The 21,581-nt window shown below is 55.0% G+C and overlaps 1 protein-coding gene across 1 annotated transcript in view; it reads right to left on the bottom strand.

The window, feature by feature from the left end:
• Nucleotides 1-21,347, bottom strand: part of DISP3 (dispatched RND transporter family member 3) — a 48,528-nt gene extending 27,181 nt beyond the window's left edge. The window contains exons 1-3 of the mRNA XM_059375510.1: nt 20,916-21,347; nt 1,412-2,516; nt 317-536 (exon numbers count right to left, since the gene is read on the bottom strand). Of these exons, the coding sequence (XP_059231493.1) occupies nt 317-536; nt 1,412-2,513 (1,322 nt within the window). The 5' untranslated portion in view covers nt 2,514-2,516; nt 20,916-21,347. The remainder of the gene's footprint in view (nt 1-316; nt 537-1,411; nt 2,517-20,915) is intronic.
• Nucleotides 21,348-21,581: the final 234 nt, after the last annotated feature.

Genomic DNA, 21,581 nt, shown 5'->3' with positions numbered 1-21,581 from the left:
CCATCTCAGGAGAAAAGCAGTATTCCACACCTCCGGGGGGCAAGGGCTTCGGGACTCCCTGCCTCTGCCAAAGCTGTGATGTTCAGTACCCATGAGCACTGATCAAGAAAAGGGTTTATCAGCTGTCAGAGTGACAGCGAGGATGCACCTGGCTCTGCCCCTGATTCGGGAAGAGAGACTTCCTAGGGAGAAGGTTGAGAATGTGTGATCTGGGGTTTAGGAAAAAGAAGCCAGGGAAGACAGTTTCTTGCCCAAACACAGCCCTTTCCTGGTATACACAAGGGCAAATACACACTGGTGCATTTGGACCTCCTACCTAGTCGACTGCTTGGCCAGCATGGCCACGTAGGTGACCACAAAGCTCTGAAACTTGGCCCGCTGCTCCTCCCAGCGATCGTCCACCGAGTAGTAGTTGGGCAGGGGTGCTCCAAACAGGATCTCGCTGCGCAGGAGGGAGCTCTTGAGGTTTTCTGCGGAGAGGCCCTCGTCCACATACCAGTAGAACTCGGGGTGAGTCATGGCCAGCTCTAGGGAGCCTGCAGGGGCGGGGGCCCAAGGAACTCAGAGGGTCAACACCCCCCAGCCCTCCATCAACATCACCCTGCCCTCCTCACTATCTGACTCCTCTCTAAGGAGGTAGGCATCTCCCCCTCAGGCTGCCTCCAACTGTCCCTAACAGGACAGAGAGAGGGTTTAAAGAACTCACTAACCACGAGCGGCAGCCCCCGAGACCTGCTCAGGCAGCCCCCAATAAATTCACATTTTATTTGCATGTGAACTTCGCCTGATACCAAGGCTCAGTCTTTGCAGTCCTAGAACTCCACCTTCCCACTGCAGTCCCCCTTCCTCTCCCTAGAACCCTGTCCATGTGTCCCTTAAAAGGCACACCTAAGCCCCCAAGCCCCTCGACCATTCTCTAACCCTCTTCAAGTCTCATCCCCAAATTACCTGCAACGAACCCCACCTTGGTCTCCCTTCAACCCCAGTCTCTTCCCCTGGTTAGATGCCCAGTCCTCTGCCACCACTCCCAGGCTTCCCTCTAACCAGCCTCATAGGCCCAACCGCAGCCCATGCTTTCTCTAACTCCCAATTTCCCTCAACCCCGGTACGCGTCCAGACCCCCTTCTTTGCCTCCCTTGGAATCCCATCTCACACCCAACCCTGCTCCCAGCCCTTCAACCTGTCACCTTCAGGTCACGCCCAGCAGGCAGCTCCAGCCTGACTCCGCCCCACGGCCAAGTCCCACCCTGCCCTCCTTCAGCTGTGAGTTCAAGGCCCGGTTTCCCATGCGCCCCTAAAGCACCTTGTCTCAACCCCAGGAAAACCCAACCCCTGGCCTCACCGAGGCCCCGTCCCTGACGCGCCCCTCCCCATCCAACCCCACCCCCCAGCCACACACAGGTCTGCTCACCCCGGATGTCAGCCAAGTCCTGGCCCATGCCATCATAGTAGATCTTGCCGCCTCTCTCGGTGGGGAAGAAATAGGTCATGAGCGAGCTGGGTGGGGAGCAGTAGGAGTAGGACCCTAGTGGGAGGTCTTTGAGCACCTCGTGGGGCTTCCAGCAGAACTCCCGGAAGCCCGGGTGGTCCATGATCTTGCGCTCAATCTCGTGGATTGTGACCAGCCGCTCACTGGTGAAAATGTTTCGCTCCGCGTCGCCGCGGGCCAGGAAAATGAGCTCGATGCGCCAGTGCGCATGCGTCTGGGTGTTGGCACTCACAGAGGAGCGGGAGTAGTCCCAGCGTGAGGCCCCTCGGCGGGCTCGGCTCTGATTGGCCGCAGCCACAGCAGGGGGCGGGGCACTGGGTTGGCACTGCCCATTCTTCTCCAGCCTCTGGTTCATTGGGCCTTCACTCTGGTTGGCTGCCAGATCCTCCGGGGGTGGGGCCTCGCGCCGAAGACGCCCACTCCGATTGGCTTCTGGCTTCTGGTCCGCAGAAGTGTCGGGAGACAGGCCTGGGCGGCGGCGCTTTGGGGCCTCAAGGACTGCCCGTGGGGGCCTGGGGGCCGGCCGGGAGCGGTTTCCCAGATGCAGCTGCTGCAACTGCTCTGAGATAAGGCGCTGGAGCGTCTCAGAAGTGAAGTCGGCCAAGTCGCGCCGGTTGCGCCCCCAGGACCCAAACTGGGACTTGAGCGCCAGCGCGAGGGCGTCAAAGCGCTGGGAGGCCTCGTGGTTGCGGATCTCAAAGGCGTTGTAGGAGATGTCAATGTCCAGCGGCGGGTAGTAGAGGAACATGAAGGCTGACAGGGCCATGGGGATGCTGCAGCCCAGGAAGAGCACCAGCCCCGCACAGCACGGGTTTGTGAAAGCCCAGCCCAGGGTACTCCAGAAGCCCGAGGCCGGGGGCCGGGAAGGCAAGGTCCAACGCCGCCAGCAACACTGTCCTGCTCCCCCAGCTTGCGGCCCTGGCTTCTGGGCTCTCCTCAAGGCCTCATCTGTTGCTTCCTCCTCCTCTTCCTGCTCCTCCTCTGGCCACACATCCTGCAGCAAAGGGTCATCCTCCGAGTCCATAGCCTACAGGAGACGGAGAGGGTCAGCAAGCTGGAGAGATGGAGAGGATGGTACCCCATGGCTACAGTTGCCCAGCCCTGGGGATTGACCCTGTCCACGAATACTACGATGGAATTACAAATCAAGCAGGCATTTAACTCAACTGAATCCAATCACTCATACACAACACAGAAAGCAAAAAAAAAAAAGTTATTTGTCCCTCACCTCCCCCATCTAGATCTTGACTTTCAAGGTCACAGAAAAGGGAGAATCACAACCCAGTTGCAAACGGAAGAGACATCTCTTCCCATGTAAGGGCTCTTCGAAGGGAACTTTTACTACACATGATTTCCCAGCTTTTGCTTCATGCTCTGATTTCAGGACTCATGGCCAATGTGAAGTGTTACTCCATTAGAATCACTTTTATTTAATCAGCAACTCTGAAGTACCTTGCAGAAGTATCAGGGTAAAAGGGAAAGAACACGATCTTTGGAATCAGATGGACCCGAATTTGGGTCCTGGTCATTTGAACCTTGGCAGCAGGGAAAATCCCTCCGAATCACAGAGTCCTTGTCTGTAAAACAGAGGTGGCCATCCCTGCCCCACACTGTTGCAAGGTAGGTCAAGGGTTGGAGCGCACTGCAGTCTGTGCAGTATATTACTCATTACGTGTCACATAAACGGATTTCTTTGTTCCCCTCTGGGGGCCGTCATGTGCTCAGTTATTGCCATGGGGCTCTGCCAGAGCTAGATGCCTGTCACGGCGCTCCTCAAGAACTCTCCATGGCTCCCCACCCCCTCTTTGAGACGCTGCAGCTGCAGCCACTGTTTGTCAGACTCAGACCACTTAACATGCAGCTCCAGCAACGTCAAACCTTTGGGCATGAGCCGGGGCCAGGCATCTGTCTCCCCAAGACTTGGGCACAAGCAGCAGGAGGGCCTGGCAGGAGAGGGCAGGCTGGGCAGCCTGAGGACTCCAGCAGGGTGGCCCGAAGGCAGGAGGCCTTCCAGCATCCCCGGGCATGGCCTGTCCCCCTTGTCCCTCCTGTCCTCTGGTTGGACGGAGAGAGACTCATTATCAAGTTAGACGCCAGGCATTGAGAAGAGGAAGCTAATTATGCCAGAGCTGGCTAATTAATGCTGCCTTTCCTATTAACATTCTCTAGAGTGCTCCATTTCAATTAGACGGTCTGTCCAGGAAGAGAGGGGGCTGCCGACAGCCCAAAGAAAGTGAGGAAGAGAGGGTGAGGGGAAGGAGGGAAGCAGAGACAGAGAGACAGGAAACGGGAGAGATGAGAGACAGTTGGAAAGAGGAGACGGAGAGGAGAGGGGAATTGGGTGGGGGCGGGCAGGCAGAGATGGGAATAAGGAAACAAGGGGAGAGAGAAACAGAGTGGGGCGAGGGTAGGTGGCAGAGGAGGAGGGCAAAGCAGAAGACTTGAAAGGGAGAGAGGCCTAGAAGGGGTGGGAACAGCTCGTGTAATATGCAAGAGTCCTATGATGAGATAATCAAACTTTCCATTTGCCATGCCCTAAAGCAAGCCTGCTGAGGGGATGCTATCTGCTCCGGGGCCCAATTTGTATTAGCAGAAACTCCTGAGTATGAACCAGAGGCAGCTCAGACTCTCCCTACTTCCGAAAGGCAGAACGAAGTCGACCTTTGGAGGTGGGGGCAGGTGGGAGCCTTGGCCCCACTCCCAGCCTTGGAAGGAGGATGCTGATGGCGTATGGTGGAGGAACTGGGGTCACTTTTGCCTTTTTTCTGGGGTCTACCCACCCTGTCCCCAGCTTTCAGGATGTACAGTTTATAATATATTGACGTGTGGTGGTGATGGTCCAAGGCCAGGATTCTGGGCCACAGCTTCATTCTTTGAGAGATTTGGGGGATCCTCTAACCCACTGCTGCTGCACCAGGAATGCCACTCCCTTCCCCAGGTGTCCGAGTCTAAGGCATCTTTCAAGGTCTTGCTCAAGTGTCACCTCTGATAAGAAGCCTTCCCAGATCTGAAGCCCCCAGCTGCCTGCCTAAGCTTGTCACCACACCTGGGGGGTAAAAAGCACTTAGGGACAAGGAGGGAGAGGCAGAATATCAAGAACTATGGCTTTGGAGGCAGACAAACCTGGGTGCCGATCTCAGCTGTATGACTTAGGGCAGGCAGTGTAGCTGTCCTGAGCCTCGGGTTTCCCATCTGCAAAACGGGGCTAACAATACCCTTCACAGAGGTGTTCGAATGATGTATATGGCAGGCTGACCACAGTGCCTGGGAAAAGACTACTTTTCTCTTATGCCCTGCTTCTTCCCAAAGGCTGTGAACTCCTGCAAGACCCACATGGCCCTTTGCATCTGCCACAAATGGCCACAGCAATCTCTCTCATCTCATGTGTTTTCTCATGGTATGACTGAGACTTCTCCCGTCTGGAAGTAGTGTCTGCATTCCTTCCCCTTGAATCTGGGAGCGTGGCGGGGTGTGGTGGGAGGGTGGAGACCACAGCAGAAGTGGTGCTCTGAGACGTCTGAGACAAAGGGAAAGGCAGCTCCCCCCGGGCTCTCTTGGGACACTTGGTCCTTGGAACCCAGTTGCCATGCTAGGAGGAAGCCCAGACTAGCCCAGGAGGAGAGACGACAAGTAAGAGCTCCTGCTAACAGCATCAACCACCGCACACACGGGAAAAACACCTCTGGTCAAGGAGTAACCCAAGCCTTCAAGTCTTCCCAGCAGAGACCCAGGTACCGTAGAGGAGAGCTAAGCCACCCTCTCCTGTCCCCTGTCCTGACCCACAGAGTCCATGAGCAAAATGCTCATGGTTGGTTGTCATACATCCCTAAGCTTGGAGAGGACTGCTGACATAGCAACTGGGACAATTGAAACGGAGCCCTGTCCCCTACGTGTGACTCCATGCCCTGCAGACAACATTTGCTGGATTTAAATGACCAGAAAATTGGGCACAGCCATTCTGCCTCCTGGTGAGAGCACCACAGCTGGGTGGACATGAACTCCAAGAGAGCAGGGACTTGGCTGTTATGTTCCCTGTTGGGTTCCATGTGGCCTAAAGTACTTGGTTGGGGGGCGGGGGGTAGTGATCAGTGCTTAGCAGATACTGTTGAATGAAAGAAGGCAACCAAATCTCTGGAGAATCTGAGTTAGACATTAGATAGGACCTCCCCCTGCACAGAGGATAGTCACTCAACAATACAAACACATGGCTGAGAGTGTGGTGACTTCTTTCTTGGGGGAGGATCTTGAGGAGGATGAAACAGACAAGCAAGAATTAGACTCAGTGAGTTGTCTATGGCGCCCCCTGCCCCCTCCATGCCCACCTTCTCAGTCCACCCCTGAAAAGAAAAGCTGTCACGTAGGAAATGATACAAGATTGGTGGTCGGCCACACTGGCTTCAGACCTGGCTCAGCCACCAACTTTCTGTGTGGCCCTGGGCCTGTCCCTCCCTTCTTGGGGCCCTGTCTCGCCCATCTGGTCCTGGGATGGTGAAGATCCAGGTCCTGCTAAGTGTGACATCCCTACAAATTGCTGAGAAGTCTCAGTCCTAGGCCAATGGGGGGGGGGGCGAGATCTGAGAGACACCCCCTCAAGTCCAGGGAGGCCCAGCTGGCAGGTGGAGGGTTGACAACAATGCCTCAGTGGGCAACCACCTCCCTGGGCCCTTCTACAGGGCGGACAGCAAACTGCACACTTATTTTCCTTTCTCAAATGATGGGAATTGATTAGCTCAGCAAGAAGCTCCGGCTGCTCCATGGAAAGGAGCTAAGGACCGCTCCACAGTGCCCATCATGAGCTGGCTGCTGTCGTGCCTTTATGGTCTCCCATTAGGGTTGGCTCTTGGGGGGTGCTTCTGCTCAGTAACTAATGTCCTCGCTCTCCCGCACTCTCTCTCTCTCTCTCTCCCTCACACACACACACACACACACACACACACACACACACGCTCACTCGCAGAGGTGGCCAGAATTAAACTCTGGGCCTCCCAGGAGCCCGTGAGCCAAGGGGGGCACACATCCACAGAACAAGCTCTCCCTCCTCTTGGGAGGAGCGAGAGGGGTAGCTGCCTGCAAGAAATGGCAGACCCTTGGGGCCTGGGGAGGAAGAAGATGGCCCACTTCTAAGGGCCAAGTGTGGGGCAACCCAGAGCCACATTTGAAGTATAACCTTAATTTTATAACAGAAAAAAATTCCGCATGTAGACGCATTAAAAAAAATTTATAGTGGTTATCTCAGTCTGGGAGGATTATGGGTGATTTTTATTTTCTTTTTTATACTTGTCTATTTCCAATTTTTCTGCAGTGATCAGGTGCAGCCTTACTTTCAGAGTGAGGAATCACTGTTATTTAAAAATAGAATGTGTGTGTGTGTGTGTGTGTGTGTGTGTGTCTGTGTGTCTGTGTGTCTGTGTATATGGAAGAGATTTTGGTAACAGCCTTCAACTCTTTGAGGAGTTACTATAATCAGCCTGGGAGGAGGGTTCTGTCCACCAAGGAGAGAAAATGAGGAGGGGGTGACTGAGTTGCAGCAGGAGAGACCCTGGTTAGACAGCAGAAGGAACTGGCCAGTGCCCGATGAGTGAGTGAGTATGGAAATCTCCTGCTCCCCCGAGATGAACAGAAAGGTCTTGAAAATGAGCAGGGAGTAGATCATAGCTCCCTGGCCCCAGAAGGGACGTCAGAGCACAGCCAGTCCAACTCCTTCATCCTCCAGCTAGAGAAACTGAGACCCAGTGAAGAGAAGGGACTTACCCAAGGTCTTATTTCAGTGGCAGAGGGACTCTTGGCTTGGAGAGCTCAGTCCGCTCCATCGTCAGATTCGGGGGAGGGTGGGGTTGGCAGTCCCCGGGAACAACCAGGCATGTGCACCCAAAGAGCCAAATGGGGAAGCTATTTTTAAGGTCTAAGGAAAGACACATTCTTCAAGTCCCAAGCCAGATGGACTCCCCCACCTGGATAGAATGGGACTTTGATGGGAGGCAGTGTTGCCTCAAAGACACCCCAACCCCCTCCTTGCTCTCCTGTAGAGCGGCTCCCAGGGATGAGACCCCACGCCAGAGACTGCCTGCAACCCTGATTATAACTTCCCTCCTCCCCGCAACGGGTGACAGAAACCTTCTTTCTTCATTCCCTTATCCCAGCCAGACTATTAAAATGTAATAAAAAAGATCACATTAGACATGCAGATTTGACTTAAAATACGTATATGTATATATAATTTAACGGCAATTAGGAGCTAATCAGCTTTTTCTTCCTGTCTCGGGGTGTTTTGCCTCCCTGGTGCACGCAGCAGCACTGGTCCTTGGAAACATCTTGGGGTCTTTGATTCTCCTTCCTTTCGGCTGAGCAATTTGGGCGCAAGTTCAAAATGAGATAGTTTGTGCTGAACAGCTCCATTTTCCCCTGATGCTGGAGCGGGGACATTATGTCCTTCTCTGCTTCCTGATTCTGGGTCTGGTCCTTTTGCGAATTCAGCTCATCTGAGGCAGAGAAGGGAGGACAAGAGAAGGGAGGTCCCTCTGGGCAGTAATGTCCTAAGTCCTCATGCCCTATCTTTTGAGAATCTGCAACCCCCTTCCACCCCCGCCAGAGGCCCCAGCTCTGTGCCAGCCATCCTGAATCCCAAGCCTTTCTCCAAGACTGGGGCACTCCATCTCAGGCCAGGAGACAGCAGAACTATTAGAGACAAGGTGGTGAAACTGGGGCCATATCACACAGACGGGGGGAAGACAAGAGCCCAAGGTGCTCCATGCGGGAACTGCCACCCCTGAAGATGATCATAGTCTAATAATCCACTGCTTGTCTACCAAGAGCAGGTGCTCTATCCACTCTCTCTGGTACTCACATCAGCCCTGCAAGGGAGGCATTACAAGTATCCCCGTAGGACAGCCAGTAAACAGGTTAAGTGACTCCTTGTGGTCACACAGCAAATAAGGGGTGAAACTCGAGTTTGAACCTCAGATCTTCAGATTCTGGCGCCCATGATCTTTTTTTCCACTCCAGGTAGCCCTTAAGTTCCTTGAGAGCTGAAATGTCAATACCCATGGAGGAAACCTACAGCTCTTTAGCAAGCCTACACCGGCCCCACAAGACCCCAGATCACTCAGGTGTCATCAGTTCTGTTTCCGGTACATGACAGCTCAAGGCATGACTTAAAGAAAGTCCCCACCAGTCTCAGAAACCTGGTCTTCCCTTCGGTGGGAACATGGGTTGGTGGTTAATTTTCTGTGGCTGGGCAAGGGGACGCACGCCCAGACATCGGACCAATGTGTGGCTGTGGAGACTGAGTAAAGCAAAAGACCCTCCTTAACACGGGCTTCATCCAATCAATGGAAGACCTGGAGAGAATAAAAAGGCTGAGTGAGAGGGCACTTCTGTCGGCTGCTGGGGCTGGGGCTTCGGTCTTTTCCAGCCCTCAAACTCTGCCTAAAACATCGGCTCTTCTGGGTCTCAAGCCTGCTGGGTTTCGGGCAGGAATTTAGACCATTGGCTCTCCTGAGTGTTCAGGTGGCCCATTGCAGACCGTGGGACCTCTTAGTCTCCATACTTACCTGAGCCAATTATTTTATCTATAATCTATTCATCTTATCTATCCATCCATCTATCTTATCTCTAATCTATCCATTCATCCATCTATCCATCCACATCACATCGGTTCTGTTTCTTTCTAATACACTTTCCCTAGAGGCAAAGTGGGGGTCATGCAGGGAGCCCCAGCTCAGCAGCTAGATCTTAGGTGTCTCCTAGTGTCTTCTCTCCAAAAGCCCCACGTCTTACCCAGCATCTCAAATGAAAATGGTTAAAGAGCCAGGGAATGACCTCCAAATCCGTAGACAGAGGGGCGTAGCTAGGTAGCTCTCAGGATAGGTCTGAGCCCTTCTCTAGCAAGAGGATCCGAAATCCCCCACCCCTACCCTCCCTGCCCCAGGCTTGAGAGAAACCTGGCTTTGCAGCTGTCGCTGAAGCAAGCACCTGCACCTACACCCCTCAGACCTCCTGTCCCCCAAGAAACACCAGCCTCATTAACTAAATGTGCCAGCAGAGGGCAGGAAGTTTAGAGGGATGCACATGGCCACTTCCCGCAAAGAAAATCTGGGCTTATTTACCGGGAGTCAGGAGGAGTGGGAGAGGGAGTCGCAGGGCCTCTGTGGTGAGCCTGTCTAGCCTCTCATTTCCCAGAGCAGGGCGGGCTGCTGCGATGGCGCTCATGAAGGACAGCTGCTCTCCCCGGGTTGACAGCTGGTGAGGAAACTGGGCACTGACTCGTAAGCCCAACAGCTCAATATATATCCGGCAAACAAGCTTTGCTCTGGTCAATATATCACCGGGGGAAATGTCCCAGCCAGCACCAGAGGAATCCAGTATTGATGGTTACAAGAGCACCGCAACCCTCTCCCGTTCTGTGTTCTCTCTAGTGGGCTCAGGGGGACCAAACGCATCCCCCCATCACTAAGAAGATTATGGGGTATGAGAGCACTGGGGCCTGATTCTGGGGGGTGGCGGTAGGGAACTAAGCATGGACTTTGCAGTCGGATAAACCTGGGTTCAAACCTCTGCCACCCGCTGGGGGCCTGGGGTCTCAGTTTCTTCATCTGTACAATGGCAAAGGTGACACCCTGCTCGCCGAGTCACAGCTGCCAGTACGATCGTGATGAGCTTCAGAGATAGGGAGAGCCCCAAATCTGGCCTCTGCCCATGAGCAAGGGTGGAAGTTGGCCAGAGCCAACTCTTATTCTCTACCGCCTTAACCCTCAGACTTTAACATGGGTCAGGCACCGGGTGCACCTATTCAAATGCAGATTTCTAGGGCAGACACCAGGTCCAGTCAATCAGACTCTCTGGGGACGGGGTGGGGGCGATGGGTGGGGTGAGGCCCAGGAACCTGTAGTCATACCATCTCCCTGGATGATTCTGCGGCAGGTGGTCCAGGATCCTTTGAAAGACCCTGCTACCCTGGTCCCCTCCGCAGTCCCCAGTGACTTCTTCAAGGAGGTGGTCTAACCATCGACGTTTCCCTGGCCAGGGCCTCACACTTGCCTCTCTGCAGACTTGCCATACCCCTGGTCCTGAGGATGGACTCGGGCTCCTGGGTCTCTGGCCAGGGCTTACTCCTCCAAGCGCCTCTTCCACCAGCGGTGGAGAAGGACGAAATGACAGCCTCTGGGCCAGGAACAGGATTCTATGTCCAGGGAGAGGGACCCAGACAGACTGCCCAGATCTGCCAACCAGCTCTTCAACGAGCAGTGAAAGGAAATAGAAGGCCAAGGGGCTTACTGTCTGGCAGAAGCTGTGCGAGGGGCTTGGGCAGGGAGCTCTGATTGAACCGAGCACTGCCATGTGCCCAGCGCTGGTCACTTCACTTATCTATGTCATCTCTGATCCAGCCGCGTCTCTAGGAGGCAGGGTGCACGGGTTGGGGGTGGCTGCGGTCTGGGCCTCTGCAGGGTAATGTCAGAGCCCCATCATTTTAGCCTCTGTGTTCTACTGCTGGGGGGTGTTATACCCAGACTGACCCACTTTTGCCTGCCTCCCCGCTTTCCCCCCCACCTCTTGCTGCCTAAGAGTTCAGGCCTCACGCCCCAGACCCATCAGTCCTGGCTCCTGGAGCCCGCCAAGAAGCCTTGGCTTCTCTGAAGAAAAGGCAATGAAAGCTTAATAAAATGAGTAACACTTACAGAGCCCATAAAATACAGCCAGGCCCCTGGGTGCCCCCTTGCCTGAAGGGTCGGAAGGTTCCTAAAAACCCTCACTATATGCCTTGGGCAACGTGTCCCCCTCCCACCACCTCTTCCCCACCCCGCCGTCCCTGGCCATTGTCTGGACTTCAGTGTGAGCCCGGAGGACCCACTGGGCCCGGTAGCCAGTCAGCAACCCAGCCCCTGGACCGCTAGGTGAATTTAAAAATATAGTAATAAAAAGATCCCTACAAAATACGACCAATAACCATGGCCATAAAAGCCAAATTGGATTCCTTTGTAGATGATGAGCTTGGGGTCCTTCTCTCTCTCTCTCTCTCTCTCTCTCTGAGACCTGATTAACAAATATGTAAAACAATTCCCCTGTCATCTCTGGTTCCAGCCAGCTCTCCTGGCAGCTCAAAGCTCAGGGACAAGGAAGGAGGCAAAAGCAAGGATTGCCATCTGGGGCAGTAAATGCAGCCCCAGGGGCTGGGGTTAGGGATGCCCCCCTGGCTGTGTGACTGAGAGCAAGTTGCTTACAACCCCTGAGCAGTCCCCCATCCAGGCAGAGATGCTCTCAAACTCTCCCTCTTTGGATTCTCAGCCTCTGCTGTAAGACACAGAGACAAAGGCTAGGGAGAGGGCTCCCTTTCATCCCATTCAGAAGCTGTTGTACAACTGGGGGGCCCTGGGGACATGCAGGGAGGGTCCTGCTGTGACACCAGCTAAGCGGAGTGTGCCCGGTGCCATCAGCTTGCTTCGCTGAAACACAGCAGGTGGCCACCTGTCAGTTCTTAGCTCCAGGGTGACTTTGGAGACTCTATCTCTCCCCTCCCCCCAGCACACCCAGACCACATCTGTGGGTCCAGGCACATGGCAAGACCCTTCTCAGCCCCTCACCACAAAATGCAAAGCACATAATGCAAAGTGCTCAGATCCACAGAGAGGTCACAACAAGTGGCCTGGGATGGAGCTCTAAGAAGGCTGGACCACAGCCTGACTGCCCAGGGCTGGGGGGGAGGGGCACGGGAAGGGTGAAACCTCAGGGCAAATGTCCCCTCTGAACCCTCAGGGCTCCCCCAGACCCTGCTGCCAGGTTTGGGGCTTGCGGAGGGACAAGGGGGCCAGCACCGGATGAGAGAAGCGCAGCACAGAGATGCTGGAGGCTCCTTGTGTCCCCAGGCCAGAGCCACCACTCTCCCGGCCCCTCCCCCTCCCACCCAGGGAGACCGAATGGGTCTTGTGTCTATGCAGCAACTTACAGCTTGTAGGTCATTTTCACAGGGGTTTCCAAGTCTTAGGAATCATTTCTAATTTGCAAACAAGAAAAAGGAGGCTAAAAGAAGTAAAGGGATTTATTTGAAGCAGATTTCTGATAAGCCTGATATATCTCACTATAGTCGATTTTATTTGAGTCTCCCATGTTTGAAAACGCAGTTCTCCTCGTCCCCACTGGTGTGCACACCTGTGAGCTCCTTCTTGCTCTCTTCGTGTCTCTCTCTCAGTGTCTGCCCCCAGAGTTTTCTGGCCGCCGTCTAGGCTCAGCTCTGGCCCCAGGGAAGGGAGGAGGCAAGCCTCAGGGACTAACAAGCAAGTTCATCAACTTGGGAGTCCGGGTGGAAACGCAGCTCCGGTGCCCACACAAGTCAGTGGCTCCGGGGAAGGGCTTCCTGGCTACCCTGACGATGGGCAACTCGGGTGCCTATAGTGGGGGTCGAGGGATCAGTCTAGGAGGGGTACCTTGTACCCCTGCATACATGAGGCCAGCACAGAGGCCCCTTACAGGGTGGGGAGTCTGACACTGGCTCTTCGCCTCAGCCCACACTCGGTGAAGGTGTGGCTACCTACGGAGACAGGAATTGAGGGTGGGAGCAGAGGGCCGGGGATGGAGAGCAGATCTCCAAGTACCCTCCCTCCTCAACTCTGTTGCCTTTCCCATAAAATGCTTGGGAGATTCAGGCTCCCGGGGAACTAACAGCAGCTCCCAGCCCCAGAGGCCAGGAGAGACCCCAGTGAAGCCACCTGGGCTCAAGAATCTCAGTCGCTCTCTGCCCCCCCCCCCCTGCTCAATGGCGCAGTGTTAACCGAGTCAGTGGGAACTCTCCCCCAATCCTGTCACAATCATGGGGCTCTGTCTCCTATCTGCTTGGGCTCTCAGGCTCGTCTTCCTTCCCTTTGTCAAATGGGAGGGCTAGACTCAAGGAGCTTTCAGATACACCACCCAGTTGTCATCTGGAGTCCACAAAGGGCCAGGACACAGAAGTAGGACAAGAGAGAAAATGGGGTGGCTTAGGGCCCAGGGAGCAGCTAGGAAGGTGAAGAGCATCGCAGATTTCTCAGGGTGCTGGGACTGTCACCTCTATCAGCTTTGCAGCAACCTGGTTCCAATCCGTGCCATGACCAGAGCCAGAGGGGCCCTGTGACCGGAGGGTCCAGCAGAATGGGGGCGGGGGTAGAAGTGAGAGGACAAGGTTCAAGGACTCAGGCTCAATCTCCCGGATCCTGTGCTGACGGATGCTCTGGGGACAAGAACAGGTCCCTTCCCTTTGTCAGCACTTGGCATCAGGCTCTGTCAGATCCAGGGCCTGGCAAAGCCCTGGCACAGCCCACTTCATTCATTCACTCATCCCCTAATTCATTCATTCACTGTCTTCCTTCATTCACTCATTGGTGCTCGCTCTATAAGATAAAGACTTGCTGTTAAATCGTCTTTACTTGAACTCCTTTTCCCCAGAAGTCTCTCTCAAGCTTCCCAGCCCAGACCTGTTCTAGTGCTCATCCATGCCCACAAATGCCTCTAGTGCTCATCCATGCCCATGAATGCCTCGGCTAACACATCCCTGTCCATCACAAGCTCCTGGCTCTGTTACTCTGGAACCATCTGCTCAAAGCCTCTGGAAGACTGGGTCAGGAAGCCAGGAACCCTTACAAAGAGCACGCAGCACCTATTTCCCGCAATGCTTCTCCAGCTTCTCTGCTGGAAGAAGGGAAGGCGGGGTCTCCTCCTCTGATCACCGACACTGTTCCAAAGCCTGACTTCTCTCTAGCCTACCCTAATGTGTCTCAGTCTGAAACCAACATCCTGCCTTCGGGAAGTCACAGGATGATGCTTCAAAGCCAGCAAATACTTTTCAACCAGGGATTTCATACATGCGGTCATGTCCAGAGGGATCCAAGTCCCAGCTGTGTCTACATGGAATGAAAAGGGGGAAACATCTGGAGGAAAGCCAGACAAGGCCTGCCAGTCTGCCAGATGTTGCACACATCTGGACATCTGAAACATGATCTGTGTGGCTGCTTGGCAGTCAAGAAGCAAATGGTCTACCCATGTCGCCCTGTCAACTAGGACACAGCCCCGTACCTACAAATTGCTCAGATTACTGAAGGGTCCAAAGGCACTTTGGCTGCAATCTTAAGAGACCCAAATCAAGTTACTACAAAGGCCGAAGCTTTGGTCATCGTATGGTGGCTGCTCTTACAACACCTGAGTCCAGCCTGCCCGCGTCCCACTGCTCACCGGCAAGCTGCTTCGTCTCTCTGCGTTTCACATTCCTGATCCTCAAAGTGGAGTAATAATAGTGATGTCCTCATAGGCTGCTATGAAGATGGAGTTGTAACACCTATAAGCTCTAAGCCAGTGCCTGGCAGGTAGAAACACTCCAAATCTGTTGGCTGTTCTTAGCATCATCGTCATCATCGGAGGCGTCACCTGGCAGAGCCCTCCCAGCCAAGAGGATGCGAAATCCTCCGGAGAGTACAAAGGCCAAAATGGGGGAGAGGGACACATGCCCCTCCCCAAACATTCCAGGAACACCAGTTCGCCAAACCCCTTGCCCAACTCAGCCCCATCTAAGCTGCCTTTCCCAGAGACAAGAAGATCCCCACATTCTCGTCCGTAATAGGAGTGGTGTCCAGCTAGGAGTACTGTCTCCCCTATTGAGAAGGTTTGGCACTGTCCAGGTGCCAGGATATGCATCGGGTGCCTGGGCAGATGGCTGGGCCGGGATGAGCCTTCCCCACCACACCCCATCTCCCACCAAGACATCAAGCTGGGAAGGTCACCCAAGCATGCTGCAGGCACCACCCGTGGGAGGCTTTTCTTCTGACCCTGGAATGACTGCTTGATTGGATCATGTCCTCTGAGCCCCAGAGGACACCTGGGTCTCTCTTCTACTTCTGGCAGGGGACCTACAGGAGCCATCGTTTTCATCTATCACTTCTGCTCCAAGTAGGAGATGCTGGCTGGGGATGGGAGGCTCTGGTGAGCCCTACAAGGACAGAGACAGGCTTTTCCACTTCTGCGCCCAGTGTCTGGCACAGAGTGGGGCTGCCTGGGCAGACACGTGTGGGATGGGGGACTAAGGAGAAGACTTTTTCTGGTAGAGGTTTAAGCCTCTGGACACTGTCTCCCAGGACATCACTCCCTGGTTCAAGGAGCACCCCTATAAGAGTCCTAGATGGCACCTGCTGGCATCAGAATCCAAGCCACTCCTTCTCATTGTCCCCGCCACCTCCTCTTTTCCAGGGGTCACGTTCACTGCATAAAGCAAGACCCTAGCTCTGCCACGTGATGGCTTTTTCTGAATTTCCCAGGTTCCCAGTCTGGTTCCCTCAGAGAGAGGAACAAAGGAAGGAAACAGGATGCTAGAAGCAAGGGCACGCTCTAGGGGTTCCGCCTGCCCAGTGGGTTTCCCCCTGAGTTCAGGGAGAAACATACCCAGACCTGACACTTCAGTAAAGTCCCCCAGGGAATGGTCCCAGGACCCTGAGCCAGGCTTCTTCCTTCCAGGTTTTGGCAGAGACACAATTCTTCCTGGCACAAATGCCAGCAAGCGTGACAAGACCTAGAGGTATAGTATAAATAGCTTGTTGCTGCCCATCAGCAGCTCCTTCCCTTTGGCTTTGGTTCCAGATTCTCCCCCTTCCTACCCACAGAAAAAACTTGCCAGTGGGGGGCTCTGTGGGCTCCACCTACCTCTTGGTTAGCTGTGTGACCTTAGGCGAGTGAGTCAACCTCTCTAGCCTCTGTCCCTTCAGCTGCGAAGTGGAGTAAAAATACCTGCCTCTGGGTTGTTGTGGGGATTCCATCAATTAATGCGTGTAAAGCATTTAGCACAGTGTCTGGCACATGACAAATATTCTGTATTGTTATGATCATGCACGGTTGGGGACCTGGGTGTGTGAGCATGGTCAGGCTCGAGGTGGGGGTGCCCTGTGCAGAGGAGAGGACTTGGTGTGACATGCAGTGAAAGCCAGCCCCGCTTCACCCCTGTGCTTGGAAAGGAAGTATTACAGTGACCGCCTGCATCGGCTCAGCTCCTTCCCTGGGGTCCCCTGGATGCTTCCCACACACACACACACACACCAGCCTGGCTCCCTGGCATTCAGGTTCTGCTACCAATGTGTTGCTGCATGATGCTGGGCAGCTCGCCCTCTCTGAAGTCACTTCCCCATCTGCAGAGGCCTCTTAAAGCCCTGACATCTCACAGAGTTAAATCATTTTTCCCAATTCAAGCTTTAAAGGAGTCTCCCACCTGAGCCCATCCACAGGCAGACAGGTTTGGGCTCCCGTGGTTGGGGACAGAGTCCAAGACACTGAGGCAAAGTCCCCACTCCCAGCGCTAGCCCAGAAAGCACAGGTACCCATCTCCGGTCCCTGAGAGATGGCCAGAGCTGAACTCGGGACACAGCCCTGCCCTTCACCCTTCACCCTTGGTGGGGCCAGCAGAGGAATTCACATTCTTTTGAAAATCATCATGTAAATGGTTTCTCAACAAAACTGTTCATTCAGTGAATGAATGGATGGATGGATGAATGCCAAAAACAATGCGGAGTACTGGGCAAAACGGGGACTTTCGGTTTATTTGATAAAAATCCCCCATTTGGCCTCTCCTCAGTGTATGGCCTTGGGCAAGCCTCTTCACTTCTCAAACCTTGGTTTTCCTATATATTAAATGGGAATAATGATCCCTACTCCACGAGGTGGTTATAAGGTTGATGGAACAGTATATGTAGATGCTTAGTACGTACCCAACAAATGGCAGCACCATGATCCGCACTGTTACTACCAGCCTGCTTCTCCCCCTGGAAGCCAGAGGACCTGAGGCCATTACCCTTGAACGGTGCCCATTTCCAGAGAGCTTTGATGCCCACACAGAATCGCAGCCCTCCCACCCATGTGCCTTCCAGCTGGTGAGGGGCAAAGAGTCCGTCTGGTCTCCCCGTGGCCGGGCAGCGAGCTGGCTCGCTGGGGAGGCTCTGCCACCTTCCCTGGGCTGTCCTGGCAGCATCCACGCCTCTGGCCTTTGTCAAGCAGCTGGAGTGTGAGGCACACCGCCTGCCCGTGAAATACGACTTTCAGAAAACATGCATATTTGGGAGTTGGTGCATGTTTCTATTTCGGGCTGACACTGCTCTCTGTATTTATTTTCCCTGGGCTTTGCCTTTAGAACCCAGCTCAGAGGGGCATTTTGACAGACTCTGACACTGCTCCCGGCTCCTCTGGCAGGAGACATGCTCTGATGGGGGTGGGTGGGCAGGGGGAAGAGGATTTAAAATGACAAGCTTTCTCTCAGCTAGGACCCACCAACAATCAGACACCCCTGCCTCACTGGTCCAGCCCTCGGGATCTCCATATGTGGGTGGGGGCAGGAATAGAAGAGGTTCAGGTGGGGAAACAACTCCACAGAGTGGGGAGGAAAAAACCAAAGAGGCTAATCATGATCAATACCAATAATGTTATTATCAACCAAGGCTGTCACCACCACCACCACTACCACCACTTTTGGGTGCCTGTTTTTATGACTCACAGTGGCCTGGAAGACTGCCCTTAGGGAAACCACCTCGTCTATCAGCATCTCACTGTGCTCATCTGTAAAGGTGATTTTGCAGAACTCAGCTCACGGGGCTGTAAGAAGTGGCCACTCAGTCAAACGGCAGCAGTGACTGTCTTCCCTCCTGGCCTCCGATCTTGGCCAGCTGCCCATGATCCGCTGACTTGGTCCAGGTCTTAGGGCTGATTACCAAGACCCTACCCACCAGGCAGGCCTCTAATGGTGTTCTCAGCTAGTGTCTTCTCTGTGGTCATTTACAACCAGCCCGGAGTTGACCTTAACTCAGACAACTCTGTCTGCCTTTGGATGACCAGAGGAGTGAAGGGGAGAGGAAGGGACAAGATAAGTGTGCTTAAACTGTTAGAGAAAAGGGGTTAAACCATAATTCTAAGGCTCTGAGGGTCAGGAGATCCCAGCTGAAGTTCCTACTCTACTATTCATTCATTCATTCATTCATTCATTCACCAAGCATCCACCAGCAGAACCAGGGGTTCTTGCAGAATCAATGTCTGCCTCAACAGAGAATGTGCTTCGGCAATGTGACCTCAGGAAAATTACTTGACATCTCTGTTCCTATAAAGGAAGTCATCTGAACATCCCTCATTCAGGGGACAGGATGAATTCACCAGTGGGGTGTGCCTTGAGCAGGGAGGTAAGGTACTATAGCCTCTGAGGTTAGAACCCTGATTTTCAATCCCACCCACACTCAAGAGTGAGTTAATGTTCCCCATTATTATTGGGATTAAATAGGGACCCTTAAGGTTCACTTCAGCCAGCCCTGTTCTTGTACAGATGGGAAGCCTGAGGCTCAGCGAAGGGAAGTAACTTGACCAAAGACACACCGGGAGACTGTGGCCAAGCTGAGACAAAATGCAGGTCTCCTTACTCCCACTCCAGTGCTCTTTCCACCACATCACACTGGGACTCTTCCCTTTCCAACAGTTTTGGATATTAAGGGCAATAGCAGAAGAGGTATCAAAGGGCAAGCCAGAACATGGGTACCAGAGCCTTCAAAATCCCCATGGGATGGGGGCCCTCCAGAACAGAGGAATCCTGGCCCTTTGGAGAGACTGTTGGGGCTCTGGGACATCCGTCCCTAGACATGTTCCCAGGGAGGGGCCGGAAGCTGCTGAGGCCATGGGCAGGGAGGGAGGCAGTGTCAGACTTTCACAGAGAGGGTAGTGAGGGGGGGTCTGCCTGGAGAATGGAGTCAGCTCCCTCTAAGATCTGTGTCCATACTGGAGCAAAGACTGACTGACGGGGTCAGACCCAGGCTAAGGAAAGTTGGTGGAGCGTGAACTGAGAAAGACGGTGGGGTCGGGGGGAACAGAGAGGTACACAGGAGAGGAGCAGAGAACAGGGAAACAAAGAGAAAGTGCAAGCAAAAAATGATGCAGAAAGAGTGGCGTGTACCCTGGTACACATTTGTCTGGAGTAGGGTCTGAGGAAGGGGAGCAGGTCTGAGGGTGGTAAGCTGAGCAAAATGGACTCTGAGCCTAAAATCCAGATTCTGTAAGGCCAGGTTTCTGCCCATAGCTTCCAGTGGGCCACAGCCTTCTCCTTCTGTTTGGCAGATGCCTGGCTTTCTGCTTAGGTCTGCATTGGGGGTTGGGGGTGGGGGGGATTGCTTTCCCTCACCAAGAAAGTGTGTGTGTGTGTGTGGTGTGTGTTGTGTGGGGAGCCTAAGTAGCTCTGTGAATCAATGGTTATCTCTGTGAGCACCCAGAAAGGAGCTCTGGAGTCAGGCTTAGTAAGATGTCCAGAGACAGCAGGACCTGGAGGAAGAGGCCGCACAGATGGTAGGGTCTGTGGGAAGACCTGAGTTTGCCCACGTATGAGTGGATGGATCGCCCCTCTGTGTGTGGACTGTGAATGGATATATATTTGCATGTGTGGACTGTGAATCTGTGTGGGGATTATTTGCAGGTGGTCTGTAGGTCGGTGTGAGTGTGCGCGGGGACCCTGGGTCCGTGGGCGTGTGCACGGGGGTTGTGCGTCTCCAAGGCAGGCTCCCGGCGCTGTCCGCGGTGCTGAGCCGGGGCGTGGACGGAATGGCACCTGCGTCCAGCCTCAGGGGGGCTGCCGGACAGGGGCCTCGGAAAGGAAGTCTCCAAGTCTTCCTTGGAGGCGCCTTTTCAGTCCCAGTTGCGGATCTCCCCGGGGAGTTGGGAAAAGTTCTCTCCCAGCGGCAAGGTTGGTTCACGGAACTCCGCGCTACTCGCAGGAGGAATCTTACTCCAAGCCTCAGCACCACCACTGCCCCGCTGCTCAGCCCATCTCCACCCTCACTCGCCTCTCCGCAGGGCCCGGGGACCCTATCGCATTCGGCTTCATCCGCCCGCCCAGTCTGCCTCAGAGCTCCCGCGCGCCCGACAGGACCTGCAACCAGGTTAATTGCTTTCCAGGACTCGGGAAAGGTCCGGTCGAAAGCACGAGTGCGCTAAGGTGCGGAGTGGATGAAGAGGAGGTCATTAACCTTTTCCTCCCTCTGCTCTAGCCTGGCTGAGATCCGGATCCCAGGCGGCTTCCAGACTGACACTCAACTTTTACGGAATCAGTCATCCACCCGCGAGGACGAGCAGGGGGCTGGAGGTCGAAAGCCTCCCCGGAGACCGGAAATCTCGCCAACTGTGGATGTCAAACTGACCCGCGCAGACCGAAGCTGCTCCAGCCCCGGGACGAGTTGGTGCGCAGCTGGGGCCCGGCCGCGGGGGGCAAGCTCCGGGCTCTGCCCACCGCCAGCTGGCTTTCCTGGGGACGCCAAGGCCTGCACCCGGGGCTGACTGGAGAGCTAGAGAACTTCACACACAGCCCCGTGCAGGCCGGGGTGGGGCGGCGCGAAGGGCTTGCACCTTTCTCCGAGCAATGCATCCCCCAGCCCTGACCCGGATGGCGCCCAGCGGCCGTCGCACTCACCTCGGCTGGCCAAGCTGAGCTGGCTGAGCCGCGGGCGCTGGAAGAAGGTGCACGGGAGGGGCTGGGGGCTGCGGCCACCCCGCCGGGAGGACTTGTCCCCTCGCGGAAGTCTCAGTGAGAAGCTCTTCAGGGCTGCAGGAGGCCGGGGTTCCCCGCTCCACTCCAGAGAGCACAGACCGCGCACAGCCTGGTGCTGATCCTGGTCCCCAGCGCGCAACCCAAGCACTCAGCGCCGCCACCGCCTTTTATTCGCCGCCCGCCTTTGTTTGGGTCCTGGCTGCTACCACGGGGTGTGGGGGTGTCCGGGGCAGGCTCTGGCGCTGCACTGCCCCCAGACCACGGGCGCCTCCGGCCTTCGCGCCGCCTGGCCTTGCGTCAGTGGCCGGTGAGGGCCTGCGGTCCGCCGCTTACTGCTGTCTCTGGAGTCCGCCGCCAGGCGCCGCGGTGGCCGCCTCTCCCCCTGCGGGAGCCGCACGGTGGTACAATCGGGCTCCAAGTGCCGGCGGGCGGGGCTGCGAGAGGCGTAGCGACCCCTGGGGGTCGGTGCACGCCTCTGCAAACGGCCCAGGCCGTGACTCCTGCCCCGCCCCCAAGTTTCCTAGGTCCTCAGGTCTCTCTCTGGCCTGCGCTCCTGACTCCCCTTCCGCACAGCCTTGGCAGATCACC

Source organism: Mustela nigripes, chromosome 14 (genome assembly GCF_022355385.1).
Source record: "Mustela nigripes isolate SB6536 chromosome 14, MUSNIG.SB6536, whole genome shotgun sequence".
Lineage (NCBI taxonomy): Eukaryota > Metazoa > Chordata > Mammalia > Carnivora > Mustelidae > Mustela > Mustela nigripes.
Note: the sequence above shows the minus strand (reverse complement) of the source record. Positions and strands in the feature narration are given on the sequence as shown.